Source organism: Eptesicus fuscus, chromosome 1, assembly GCF_027574615.1.
Source record: "Eptesicus fuscus isolate TK198812 chromosome 1, DD_ASM_mEF_20220401, whole genome shotgun sequence".
Lineage (NCBI taxonomy): Eukaryota > Metazoa > Chordata > Mammalia > Chiroptera > Vespertilionidae > Eptesicus > Eptesicus fuscus.
Window position 1 is genome coordinate 104,821,351 of NC_072473.1, and position 15,078 is coordinate 104,836,428.

General features: G+C 42.2%; 1 protein-coding gene across 1 annotated transcript; it reads right to left on the reverse strand.

The window, feature by feature from the left end:
• Positions 1 to 272: 272 nt before the first annotated feature.
• Positions 273 to 645, reverse strand: LOC103302115 (RING-box protein 2). Its single transcript, XM_054717553.1, is given in 3 exon segments — positions 273 to 332; positions 432 to 470; positions 472 to 645. Coding segments are annotated over 3 exon segments (273 nt in total).
• Positions 646 to 15,078: the final 14,433 nt, after the last annotated feature.

Below are 15,078 nucleotides of genomic sequence, written 5' to 3' on the forward strand. Positions count from 1 at the left end.
TATCTTCTTAATTGTAGAGAATTTCTGAAAATAAAACTGACAAAATGCTACCCCAATGCCTTTGATGAGTCCTCAAAGACCAAAGATCCATCTCTTCCTACTTGAAGACTTAGTCCTCTGGAGTGTCCTGGGCATTGTAGGGCACTTGATAAGGTGATCCACCTGGGCTCTGGACAAATGCACTAAGAAGCTCTTTCACCGCTCTCATTTGCCGATTCTTTGGACCACCCAGTCTTGATGGCAGAGAGGGCAGTGATTGTTCTGTTTCACCCTCAGGGACATGCAGCAGTTGTGGAAGAAATGATTGCATTCTCCCCAAACCAATATGTAAGGTTTGTGTTTTGGGGATGTCCCACCACAGCTCTAGAATCTGTGAATGATGTGGTGGCCCCAGATCCTGTACAGCTCCATATGCTGTCTTCCAACACAATCCTCTTGTTTGTTTTCAGCTTGACATCGAAGACAGGCATCCATCACCTGGGCCCTGCAGATGGTGCATGTATCGCACTCCATGTGCCAGCTCCACGTGGCCACTGCGTTCCACTTCTTGAGAGAGAACATTTTGTCACCTCCCGACTTGGAGAATGTGCTCCCATAGTGAGAGGACAGGGCACAGGGCTGCTTACCATCTTCCAGGTCTGTCATGGCGGCTGCACAGAGCAGGTGTAGAGACGTTGGGTCAGGTGGGGCTTATTTTTTTTGTCTCCCTATTTTGGCTGCCTGTTTGGGTTTTTGTCTATGTATTAGGTAGATCTGCTGTGACTTACAGTTCATGGTGTAGGACAATGTACAATGCTATTTGTGACTGGCCATGAGTACCATTTGGAGCTATCAGCACTCCACAGCTTATGGCTCCCTTTTTTTGGCCTGAGTGCCTTTGGAAAGGTCCAAGATGTGCACCAAGGTCTGCTTTTCCTAGCCATGGGTCGAGTAGGAGATCAGGCAAAGACTCAAAGCTTCCAGAGATCTGCCTCTACCTTCAGTTTTATTGTTATTCTCAGTCTTAATTAGCTTCAGGTTATCAACCTCAGCAAGGTGTAGACTCCACAGGGTGGTGTGAGAGGTTTTCCAACAGGGTGGGGTAATTGCTTCTCCTGAACTCCCAGGCAAAAACTGCCTGGATAGTAAAGGTCTGCCAGAGAAATATGTCCTTTGCAGTATGAGGGAATGACTCAGCATAGGGAACCAGGGTGGCTGCCTTCCGAGCTCTAACCTCTGAATCTCCAACCCTGGATTCTCTTCACACAGTTCTAGTCCACTCTGCCCTTTCTCTGCTGAAGCCCAAGGTGAGTGTCTGCAGAAGAAATTTTATGCATTGGCCCTTTAAGAAGGTGCCTAAATTTCCAGCCATCTTTCCCTGGCAGAGAGCAACCTTTCTGCTTTTCACAGCCAGATGCTATGTGGGCACATTTCTCAATTCTTGTGCTCTGGGCTGGGAAGCCCAACTCAGACCCCAAAGTTCTCAGTGGGAACCTCCCACAGCTGATATATCCATCTGGAACTTCAGCTGCTGGCTGTGGTAGCCTGGCCAGCCCTCTCACAATTTTTCATTTCCTACCAGTCTCCATGCGATCTCCCCTTTCCATCCTTGATCATTAGGTTCTCTCCAGCTCATCTTAAGTTGATTATTAGGATGGTTTTTCTGTATTTTAGTTATAACTCCACCTTGGTCCTTGAAGAATGTCAGTGTAGCTTCCACTTACTCTGCCACCATTTTGGATCCAATTTTTAAGATATCTGATTAGGAAGAAGGATTAAATTCAGACTAGAAAATCAGGAGAAAAAGGCAATAAAAGCTGTCCTAGGTCGGGCATGACAAAGACTGTGGGATTAAGGAGAGAAAGTGACTGGTGTGTGTGTGTGTGTGTGTGTGTGTGTGTGTGTGTGTGTGTGGTTGGGTGGTTGGGTGTATGTGTGTAGTTATACAGGAGGAAATATGGCAAGTAGATGTTTATGGAGAAAATCATAAGAAAGGAACTGTCTTTTTCTTTCTACTAGTAGCTGAGGAAAAGAGGGCTAAAAAGCTAGTATATTTAATCCAGCCATAGCAAATTTTACTCTGATATCACAGAGTAGTGATTTACAAATGTATCCATCCATGTCATATTTGGGGATGAAAACAGTCACCCTACTCTGAAGTATAATTTGTTCTCTAAGTGGCCGGAGGGGCACTAGGAGTAGTGCCATTTAAGAAAACCAAAGGGCTGGAGAGTCTCTGTTTTTTTGTGTGTGTGTGTTTGTTTGTTTGTTTGTTTTACTAAAGAGGGGAACCCCTTTAATCTCAAGATGCCCAACCTAAGTACCATGGAACTTGGAAGAAAAACTGATCATGTGATATATATGGACAACACACATAATGTTTCCCCTATACATGTATGCCACCATTTTCGACTATTTTGTTTTGTTTTGTTTTTCAGATAACTGTTTATCCCTTTGGGATTCATAAAACAAGACTCCATGTTAAGATAAATATACCCATGATGTGCAGTTATATTTAGGTGTTTTGTATTTTTATCAATCACCAGATCATGTGGAATTACAGACATTTTTAAAAAGGGATCTTCATCCTGGAAGTGTTTGGGAACTTTCCTTTAAAGTCTTAGAAGGTGGCAATGGACAAGTCTAACAAAATATCCTAGTAAAGCATTGCCTTAGTGCATTGGCTACAATGTCTATGAAAAATTCAGAAAACTTAGGGATAGTGTTGGAGAAAATTTCTTAGAGAACCTGTTGTTTCTTTTTCTGGGGTGATGGATACGGTGGGCTTTAGAGTGTCTGATATCTCCAGAGCAAGGCAAAGACCATGAAAAAGAGTGAGAGACATGAGTTTTCTGCATTGTATGGGCAGCACTGGATGGAGAGAACAATAAGTATAAGAAAGTAGTCTCTCTTGAGACAGAACTAAGATGGAGGTGTAGGTAAACACGGTACTTACTACCTCCTGCAAACACATCAAAATTACAACTAAAATACAGAACAATCATCATTCAAAACCACCTGAAATCTGTCTGAATGGAACTCCTACAACTAGAGAAGTAAAGAAGAAAGTGCATTGAGACTGGTAGGAGGGGCAGAGGTTGAAAATGGGCTGGTCTGACAAACACATAAGGCTTTTTTAAAAAAAAAATCAGGAGAGATATCTAGGCTGTGGAGGTCTCCTGTGAGGACCAAGGGATCCCAGCCCCACACCAGACCTGTCAGCACAGGGTCCCAGTCCTGGGAGGAGAAGTCCCATAACTTCAAGCTATAAAAAACAGTTGGGGTTGGGCTAAGGGACACAGAGGTTGCTGGAGTCCCTGGAATTTCCTCTTAAAGGGCTTGCACATGTACTTATCTGACTCACTCCTTCTGAGTTCCAGCAGTGGGGCAGTGTCTTGGGGAGATCCAGAAACATACCAGGAAGAACTGGACTCTCTGGTCCTGGGGCAAGAACTCAGGGGCAGCTTTCCCCCAGACAAAAGTGCTGCCAGACGTCATTGTTCCTATGCTGAGACCTCCCTATCACAGAGCTTACTGGCAAGTACCATATCTGAGTTTCTATCAGCCCAGTTTACACTGTTCATTCTGCCCTTGTGATACTCTGAGATCCAAGCCCACCCAATTTGCAGGCACATCTAAGCTGTTTGCAGTGGCTTTCCCATATGGATTTCCTAAAATATCTCAAACAAGCATCAGTTGGAATCAGCATGCCCCATACTTCTCAGTAAGTCGCCCCATACCTGATACTAGCAGCAGCCTGCCTTGTTTCACAGCTTGGCCTCTTCTGGGCACTTCCAAGTCCAAAAGAAGTAGCAGCCATCTTCAGATTGCTCAGTAGCTCATGACAGGTGGCTCCAGGCAGGGCACAGAAAATGGCTGATTTTGCACCCCCAGGGGGGCCCAGAGCCAGTACACCCAGTGGACAGCTTCAGACCACACTAGATTACAACTCTTCACATCCACAAGTGAAACACTCAAAGGGCAGACTCAGTGAGCACCAAAGCACCACTGAAGCAAGTCCTGCTCCATAGAGGTATCTCCTTCACAGCAGCTCCTCCACTGTAGTCACAGCTGGTCCTCACATCCAGTTGGCCTGGAGGCCAATTCTTCCCAGTGATGCCAACAGCAATCAAAGCTCAACTATAACAAAACTGTGCACACAGCCCACAAAGGCACATCTAGAGTGCCCAGCTCAGGTGACAGGAGGATGAGCCATTGGGCCTTACAGGACACCTATTACACAAGAACACTCTACCAATTACAGGAGACATAGCAGCTCTACCTAATACATAGAAACAAACTCAGGGAAGCAGCCAAAATGTGGAGATAAATAAACATGGCACAAATAAAAGAATAGAAGAAATCTCCAGAAAAAGAACTAAATTAAATGGAAGCAAGCAAATGACTAGATACAGAATTCAAAGCAATGATTAGAAGGATGCACAAGGGTCTTAATGAGAGCTTCAAGGGACTTAATGAGAATTTCAAGAAAATTCATGAGAAGATCAAAGACATAAAAAATGAGCAATCAGAAATGAACGATACACTAACTGAAATGAAGACTAATTTACCTGGCAACAGTAGAGTAGAGAATTCCAAGAATCAAATCAACAATTTGGAATATGAGGAAGTGAAAAACAACCCATCAGAAGAACATATAAAGAAAAGAATCCAAAAATATGAAGAGGGTATAAGGAGCCTCTGGGACAACATCAAGTGTACCAACATTCCACATCATGGGGGTGCCAGAAGGAGAGCAAGATATTGAAAACCTATTTGAATAAATAATAACAAAATATGTCCTCTAGGTCCAGGAGAGGTGGCTGCAAGATTGGCGCTGAGTCATACCTGAAGTGTGGGACCCAGGCAGCCATTTTCTGCTGAAGAGATAGGCCCTCTCTGCAGTCTCCAGGCAACCAATACAGCCACACCCGGACTATACCCTGAGTGTTACAAAGGATACAAAAAATAAATAAATATGAATAGCCCCGGAAAATGCACAGGGACCAGCTTGAAGAGAGGCCTTCAATCCCAGCAACAGGAAACTGAGAAGCCGCAGACAATACAGAAGAGTGGGATTTTAAACAAGCCAAAGGAATGACACTTCACTTTTTCATTTTTATTTTTTATTTTATTACTAGAGGCCCAGTGCACGAATACATGCACAGGTGGGTTCCCTCCACGTGGCCTGTGGGGATTGGGCTGAAACCAGCATTCCAACACCACCTGCCACTCCTGCCTGCCACTCCCACTTATCCCGGCCCCGCTGCACCTGCCGCAGGCTTGCACACAGTCAGTGCTGATCAGGTGAGGCTCGTGCCGCTGTAGCTGCACTGGCCAGCTGTGAGCCCTATGTCTGGTGCCCATCCAGAGGGTGATGGGGAGGGTAGGACGTGATCTGTCCTCCAGGTGGGTGGTGAGACTCTCTTGCTGGCCCAGGAATCTGGATCCTTCCAGCTGACGTTTGCACTGGTTGTTGGGAGCCACCTGGCAGCCACTTTTATATCATTTCTTCCTTGTGGAACATCTAGGGAGGAGAAGTGACTGTGGTGCTCGAGGTCAACTTCCAGGAGGGTGGCAGCACTACCAGGATTGTGCCATCAGCACTGGTCCATCAGTGCCTGGCCCGTTCTCTGGAGATTGGACCTGCAGGACTACTGAGGGAGTGAGTGGCTGCTACTGGGCTGGTGGGCTGCCAGACAGGTTGGTCATCTGAGTGGCGCTCCCACTGTGGGAGCACACTGACCACCAGTGGGCAGCTCCTGTGTTTAGTGCCTGCCCCTCTGGTGGTCAGTGCGTTCAGCTGTTCCATCACTTAGGCTTTTATATAGAGAGATTATTCTATTATCTCTTTCTCTTTTCTTTATTTTCATTTCTTTATTTTCTATTTATTTTCACATTATTTTTTCATCATTCTAATTTATTTCATTTTTTATCCTATTTTAATCAGTTTTTAAAATTTTATTATTATTATTATCTTTCTCTTTCTTCTTATCCACTCATCCTCTTTCTATTTCCTCTATACTGAACTGAAGTCTTCCCTATATTCATCTAATTCTTAACCTTACTTTCTGTATATAAGATTCTGCCTCCACCCTCTTTACTGGGTATCTGGTGTTTGTATGTTTTGGTTTATCTGTTTGTTCTCTGGTGTTTTCTCCATATATATATATTCCTTTTTCTTCTTTTTCTTTTCTCTCATACCATTTTTTCCTCTCTATGATATAATTTATGCTCTCTTTTATCTCCCATAATTCTCTTTTTTCTAGTGGTCACTTATACTGGGGTTATCAGTGTTGTGTGTACATTTGTGTTTTGTTCCCTTATGTCATGTCTTGTCAAGGTGAATTGTATCCTGTTTGGCCAATGTGCTAGAGAGCAAGCCACATAACCAGACACCCACGAATGGGTCAATAACACTAAAGACCCAAGTACAGAGGCAGGAAGAAGGCAGCAGTGAGGGAGAGAGCGTGAGTGAGAGAGGGAGCAAAAGAGGAGTGTGTGGTCATGTGATGTGTGTGTGTTCATGTTTGAGTGAGGCATAGTTAAGATCCTGCAGGACCTCCGGGGGCAGGCTAACTGGGCTTGCCTAACTGGGAAGCTTCTGCTCCTATTGCAAACAGTCCCAGAGCAGTCGGCTCTTCCTCAGAGGCCTCACCTTTTTAAAGGGGAGAGCTGCTGTGACTGGGAGCCCAGCATTGACTCCACTCAGGGTGCCCTTAGATAACACCCAGGACTCTACAGCCATCCCTGCCAGGGACATGATGCTTCAGCTGCGGTCCCAAGGTTGCCGAGACTCCAGCCACCCTGGGCACAGGCTCCTGTGAGTTCCGAAGCATGCTCCCCTCTGACCAGCCCAACACTTTAGCCCAGGGCACTGTAACCACATGAGCAGCAGCCGCATGAGCAGCCTGCTCTTGTCCAAGGAGCAGCAGCCCTGCAAGCAGCCTACCCCAGGCCAAGGAGTGGCAACCTCACATGGCCTGCCCCTATCCAAGGAGCAGCAGCTGTGCAAGCGTCCCATCCCCACCCCCATCCGAGGAGCAGCAGTCTGTGCACAGCCTACCTCCATCCGAGGAGCAGCATCCTCGCAAGCAGCCAATCCCCATCCAAGGAGCAGCAGCTGCATGCAGCCCGCAACCATCTGAGGAACAGCAGCCCTGTGAGCAGCCCACCCCCCTCCGAGGACAGGCAGCTGTGTGAGCAGCCCGCCCCTGTATGAGGAACAGGAGCCACACACAACCCACACCCGTCCAAGGAGCAGCAGCCGTGTGAGCAACCCACCCCTGTCCAAGGAGCTGCAGCCCCGTGAGCAGCTCACCCCCATTCGAGGAGCAGCAGCTTGCAAGTGGCCCCCACAATCTGAGGAGCAGCAGCCTCACATGAAGCTCACCCTTGTCCAAGGAGCAGCAGCCTCGCAAGCACCCCCCACATCTGAGGAGCAGCAGCCGTGTGAGCAGCCCACCCCATCCGAGGAGCAGCAGATGCACAAGCAGCCCACCCCCATCAGAGGAGCAGCAGCTCTGCAAACGACCCACAACCATTTGAGGAGCTGCAGCTGTGCAAGCAGCCTGCCCCTGTCCAAGGAGCCTGCCGCCATCTGGGGACAGCAGCCATGCAAGCAGCCCACCCCTGTATGAGGAGGAGCAGCAGCCCTGTGAGAAACCTGCACCCATCCAATGAGCAGCAGCCTCACAAGCAGGCCACCCCCATCTGAGGAGCAGCAGCCACCACGAGCAGCCCACCCCCATCTGAGGAGCAGCAACTTGCAAGCAGCCTGCTCCATTCCAGGAGCAGCAGCAGCATGTGAAGCCTGTTCCTGTCTGAGGAGCAGCAGCCTCGTGAAGAGCCCGCCTCCATCCAAGGAGCAGCAGCTGCATGAGCAGCCTGCCCCCGCCAGCCAGAGGAGCCACCACTGCTGTGAACAGTGCCCACCAGAGGTGCCATTGCCAAATGAGGAGTAGCCGCTGCCGTGACTGCCCAAGGAGCAGCTGCCACTCAAGCAGCCACTGCCACCCAAGGTGCATCCCCTGCACGATTCAACAACTAGATCCTTCGGTGAGAGAAAAATGGGTAGATGAAGAAACCCCCAAATGAAAGAAATGGAGGAAATGCCAGGAAAACAGCTAAGTGAAACAGAGACATGCAATATGTCAGAAAAAGAATTCAGAATAAGGGTCATACAGTTCATAAACAGGATGGATGAAAAAAAATCAACAAATTATGTAAGAATCAAGAAGAAATAAAAAGTGATATAGCTGCAATAAAAAACACCATGGAAAGTTTCAATAATAGACTAGGAGACACGGAGGACAAAATTAGCAAATTAGAAGACAGGGAAGAAAAACACACCCAAAATGAATTGCAATGGGAGGAAAAAATTAAAAGACAAGAGGAGAGCCTAAGGGAGCTTTGGAAGAACATTAAATGAAGCAACATATGAATAATAGAGGTACCAGAACGCAAGAAGAGGAACAAGGGTTAGAAAACTTATTTGAAGAAATAATGTCAGAAAACTTCCCTGATGTGGGGAAGAAAAAAGTCACACAAGCACAGAGAGTCCCAAGCAAGATGAAGACAAAAAGACCCACACCAAGTCACATCATAATTTTGATGCCAAACTTTCAGGACAAAGAGAGAATCTTAAAGGCTGTGAGAGAGAGACAGAAAGTTACATAAAAGCGATCTCCCATTAGATTAGCAAATGATTTCTCAACAGAAACACATCAGGCCAGAAAAGAATGGAAGGCAATTTACAAAGTGATGCAAAGCAAGGGACTGAATCCAAGAATACTCTATCCAGCAAGGCTATCATTCAAAATGGAAGATGAAATAAGGAGCTTCACAGACAAAAAAATGCTAAGGGAGTTTATCACAACCAATCCAGCAATGCAAGAATTGCTAAAGGGACTGGTGTAAAAAGAAGAAATAAAAAGATAAGAAGGAACACAGGCACAAAAAATAAAAATGGCTACAAACAAGTACCTATCAATAATAACTTTAAATGTAAATGGACTAAATGTTCCAATCAAAAGACATTGAGTAGCTGAATGGATAAAAAAAAACAAAACAAAAACATAACCCATACATATGCTGTCTACAAGAGACTCACCTCAGAACAAGGGACTGGACAGACTGAAAGTGAAGGGATGGAAAAATATCTTTCAGGCAAATGGAAATGAAAAATAAAGCAGGGGTACCAATACTTGTATCAGAAAAAATAGACCTCAAAGTGAAGGCCATAACAAGAGATACGGAAGGCCACTTCATAATACTAAAGGGATTGGTACAACAACAGGATATAGCCCTGATAAACATATATGCACCCAATAAAGGAGCACCCAAATACATAAAAAAAAACTCAAAGATATCAAAGGAGAGATTGACAGCAATACAATCATAGTAGGGGACTTTAATATCCTACTGACATCACTAGATAAATCTTCTCGACAAAATATCAGCTAAGGAACAGTAATCCTAAATGAGTCACTAGATCAGATGGAATTAATTGACATCTTCAGAACATTTCACTCTAAAGCCACGGAATATACGTTCTTCTAGACTGCACTTGGGACCTTTTCAAAGAGAGATCACATAATGGTTCACAGGCAAAGTCTCTCCAAATTTAAGAAGATTGAAATGATATCAAGCATATTCTCATACCACAATGGCATAGTATTAGAAATAAACTACAATAATAACATTCAAAAAATTCAAACACTTGGAAGCTGAATAGCATGCAATTAAATACTGATTGGGTTACCTAAGAGATCAAAGAAGAAATAAAAAAACATCCTAAAAATGAATGACAATGAAAACAACAATCCAAAATCTATGGGACACAATAAAAGCAGTCCTAAGAGGAAAGTTTATAGCTCTACTGGCCTACTGCAAAAAATAAGAAAAAAATGGTAGTAAATCATCTAACTGTACAACTTAAAGAATTAGAAAGAGAGCAACAAGAAAAGCCCAGAGTGGGCAGAAAGGAGGAGATAATAAAAATCACAGCAGAAATAAATGACATAGTAGACCAAAAACCACCACCACCACAACAACAAAAAAAACAACAACACACAAAAGAGCAATGAAACCAAGAACTGGTTCCTTGAAAGGATAATCAATATTGATGAACCTCTAGCTAGGCTCACCAAAAAACAAAGAGAGAGGAGCCCAATAAACAAAATCAGAAATAGAAGAGGTGAAATAACAACAGACCCCACAGAAATACAAAGGATTGTTAAAAAATACTATGAACAACTCGATTCCAACAAAGTAGACAACATGGAGGAAATGGACATATTCCTAGAAAATACAACCTTCCAAAACTCAATCAGGAAGAATCTAAACAGCTCAATAGGCCGATAACTATGGAAAAAAAATCAAGCAGTCATCAAAAAGCTTCCAGCAAACAAAAGCCCAGTACCAGACAGCTTCACAGAGGAGTTTTACCAAACATTCAAGGAAGAACTAAAACCTACCCTCCTCAGACTATTTTATAAAATTGAAGAGGAAGGCACACTTCCAAGCTCATTCTATGCAGCCAGCATTAACCTAATACCAAAACCAGATAAAGACAATGCAATGAAAGAGGCCAATATCCCTCATGAACATAGATGCAAAAATCCTCAAAAAAATTCTAGCCAATCGGATCCAGCATTACATCAGAAAGATCATACACCATGACCAAGTAGAATTTATCGCAGGGATGCAAGGATGATACAATATCCACAAATCAATAAACGTGATACATCACATAAACAAATTGAGAGATAAAAATCACATAGTCATATCAATTGATGTAGAAAAGGCATTTGACAAAATCCAACACCCTTTCTTGATAAAAACCCTCAGCAAAATGGGAATAGAGGGATCATTCCTCAACATAATAAAAGTGTTATATGACAAACCTACAGCCACCATTATATTAAATGGGAAAAAACTAAAATCATTTCACCTAAGAACAAGAATGAGACAGGGATGCCCACTTTCATCACTCCTGTTTGACATAGTTCTGGAAGTGCTATCCATAGCAATTAGATAAGAAGAAGAAATAAAGGGCATCTAAATTGGAAAAGAAGATGTAAAACTCATTATTCTAAGATGACATGATACTGTATATAGAAAACCCTAAATACTCTACCAAAAATTTTTAGACTTCATAAATGAGTTTGGCAATGTAGCAGGATATAAAATTAATGCCAAGAAATCTATGGCATTTATATACACCAACAGTGAATTTACAGAAAGAGAGACTAAACAATAATCCCATTTACCATCGCACCAAAAAAATTAAGATACTTAGGAATAAACTTAACTAAGGAGGTCAAAGACTGTACTTGGAAAACTACAGGACACTGAAAAAAGAGATAGAGGAATACATAAACAGATGGAAGAACATACCATGTTCATGGATTGGTAGAATCAACATCATTAAAATGTCCATACTACCCAAAGCAATCTATAGATTCAATGCACTACCCATTAAAATACCAACGGCATATTTCACAGACATAGAATGAACTCTCCAAAAATTCATCTGGAATAAAAAAATTAAAAAAAGACCCTGAATGGCTGTAGCAAGCCTGAGAAAGAAGAACAAAGTGGATGGGATCTCAATACCAGATATCAAGCTGTATTACAAAGCCACTATTCTCAAAACTGCCTGGTACTGGCACAAGAACAGACATATAGATAAAAAAAATAGAATAGAGAACCCAGAAATCGACCCAAACCCCTATGCTCAATTAATATTTGACAAAGGAGGCAAGAACATACAATGGAGTCAAGACAGTCTCTTCAATAAATGGTTTGGGAAAAATGGACGGATACATGAAAAACAAAACACCCACAAAACCTAAAGTAGACCACCAACTTACACCATACACAGAAATAAACTCAAAATGGATAAAGGACTTAAACATAAGACAGGAAACCATAAAAATGTTAGAGGAATTCATAGATTGCAAAATCTCAGACATATGCCAAAGCAATTTCTTCACCAATACAGCTCCTCAGGCAATGGAAACTAAAGAGAAAATAAACAAATGGGACTACATCAAAATATAAAGCTTCTGCACAGCAAAAGAAACCATCAACAAAACAATAAGAAAGCCCACTGCATGGGAGTACATTTGACAATGTTATCACTGATAAGGGTTTAATCTCCAACATTTACAGGGAACTCATACAACTTAACAAAAGGAAGATTAACAACTCAATAAAAAAATGGGTAATGGACCTAAATAGATACTTTTCAAAAGATGACATAAGAAAGGCCAAGAGACTTATGAAAACATGCTCAAAGTCACTAATCATCCAAGAGATGCAAATCAAAGTGACAATGAGGTATCATCTCACAACTGTCAGAATGGCTATCATCAACAAATCAGCAAATGACAAGTGTTGGAGAGGATGCAGAGAAAAAGGAACCCTTGTGCACTGCTGGTGGGAATGCAGACTGGTGCAGCCACTATGGATAACAGTATGGCATTTCCTCAAAAAAACTAAAAATGGCACTCCCAATTGACCCTGTAATCCCACTTCTAGGAATATATCCTAAGAAACTAGAAACACCAATTCAAAAGGATATATGCACCCTATGTTCATAGCGGCTCAATTTACCATAGTTAAGATTTGGAAACAGCCTAAGCGCCCATCAGAAGACGAGTAGATTATAAAACTGTGGTACATCTACACAATGGGATACTATGCTGCAGTAAAAAAGAAGGAATTCTTACCATTTGCAACAGCATGGATGGAACTGGAGTGCATTATGCTAAGCGAAATAAGCCAGTCAGAGAAAGATAAATATCACTAATTTATGGAATATAATGAACAACATAAACTGATGAACAAAAACAGATCCAGATACAGAGAAGCATTGATCAGATGCTCAAACCTCAGAGGGAAGGTAGGGGAGGGTGGGGGTAAGTGGGAGAGATCAACCGAAGGACTTGTATGCATGCATATAAGCCTAACCAAAGGACATAGATACCAGGGGGTTGAGGGCAGGAGTGGAGGGGTTGTGAGAAATGGGGGATAAGGACACATATGTAATATCTTAATAAATAAAGAATAAAAATAATGAATACATCCTCTACTTGGTGAAATAAGTATACTTACAAGTCCAGAGAACACAGAGCGTCCCAAACAAGATGAACCCCATAAGGCCCACACCAATACACATCATAATTGAAATGTTATCCCAGTCAGCATGGCTCAGTGGTTGAGCTTCAACCTATGAACCTGTTGGTCATGGTTCAATTTCTGGTCAGGTACTATGCCCAGGTTATGGGCTTGATCCCCAGTGTGGGATGTGTAGGATACAGCCGATCAATGATTCTCTCTCATCATTGGTGTTTCTATCTCTCTATCCCTCTCCCTTTCTTTCTGAAATCAATAAAAATATTTTTAAATGTCAAAGTTTAAAAAAAAAAAGAAAATCATAAAAGCAGCAAGAGAAAAGCATTTAGCTACCTACAAGAGAATTCCCATATGACTGTCAGCTGATTTGTTAACAGAAACTGTAAGCCTGAAGGGAGTGGCAATAAATTTTAACAGTGATGAATAGCAGAGACCTACAACCAAGATTACTCTACCCAGCAAAGCTATCATTTAGAATTGGTCAGATAAAGAGTTTCCCAGACAAGAAAAAAGCTAAAGAGAGAAGAAGAAGAAGAAGAACAAGGAGAAGAAGAAGAAGAAGAAGAAGAAGAAGAAGAAGAAGAAGAAGAAGGAGGAGGAGGAGGAGGAGGAGGAGGAGGAGGAGGAGGAGGAGGAGGAGAAGAAATGTGAATAATATAATGGCAATAAATACATAGCTATTAATAATTGAATATAAAAATCAAAATAATGAACAAGGAATCTAATGAACAAAATAAACTGATGAATAAAATCAAACCACAGGCATGGAAACATGAAAACTGACACATTTCATAGGGAATGGCAGGGGGCAGGAAGATATTAACCAAAGAACTTATATGCATATATGCATTACCTATGGACACAAACAATAGGGTGGTGAAGGCCTGGGGCAGGGCAGGAACCAAGTGGAGGGCGGTTATGGGGGAAAAAGGGGAACATCTGTAATATTCTCAATAATAAAGATTTAAATGTTAAAAAATAAAGTACAGTGAGCAAATAAATCAACTAAAATAAAAGAAAGTTGTCTCTATTTTTTTATTTTTTAAATAATTTTTTATTGTTGAAAATATTACATATGTCCCCTTTTGAAAGTTGTCTCTGTTTAGAGGGCATTAATTCCACAAAACAATTAAGTTCCATCAGTTCTACCATTTGGCATTCTTGACGGATGACTATCATTCAGCTTGGGCTGCTATAATACAATACAATAGAATGGGTGACTTATAAACAACAGAAATACTGTATATTCCTCACAGTTCTGGCAGCTGGAAGTCCAAGATAAAGGTTCCAGCCTAGTTGGGTTCTAGTGAGAGCCTGCTTCCTGGTTCATACTATCACATTGGGGATTAGATCTCAACATATGAATTTTGGAGCAACAAAAACATTCAATTAATAACAGTGAACTTCTCACTAAATCCTGGCCTTTCTCTTCTTTGAAGTTTTTGCAAAGTTCCCATGCTTTCTGGAGGAAAGTCATTATGCACATACTTTTAATTACTCATACACACATATGCACACACATATGCTACTTGGGGTTTCAGGCATGAGTGTGGTCACTTGACATATGTAACATAAATGCTTTCCTTAATTCCACCGTCCTTACCCTCCACTAAGCCTCTTTGTGATCAGAAGTTTCTTTGTTCAAGTTTCTGATTGAGTAGTAGTATATCAAAGGAGTACTGCTATAGTTAAATTTTGAATTATTCATTGAAATGCTGTTGTGAGTGAGCCAGAAATATAGACTTTATGTACACTGGGGAAAATGCTACCCAGTCCACTCATGGTAAAAAGCCCAACTACTTCCAAATAATAAAAAATGAATTTGTTACTGCTTCACATCAAATGACTGGCATGTTCTCAGAGTAATAATAATGAACAGTGATTTTATTTTTGCAAAGATTTATTTTCAAGAGTAAAAGGAAAGCTAGCCTCTTTGGTTATACAACTACATCAATG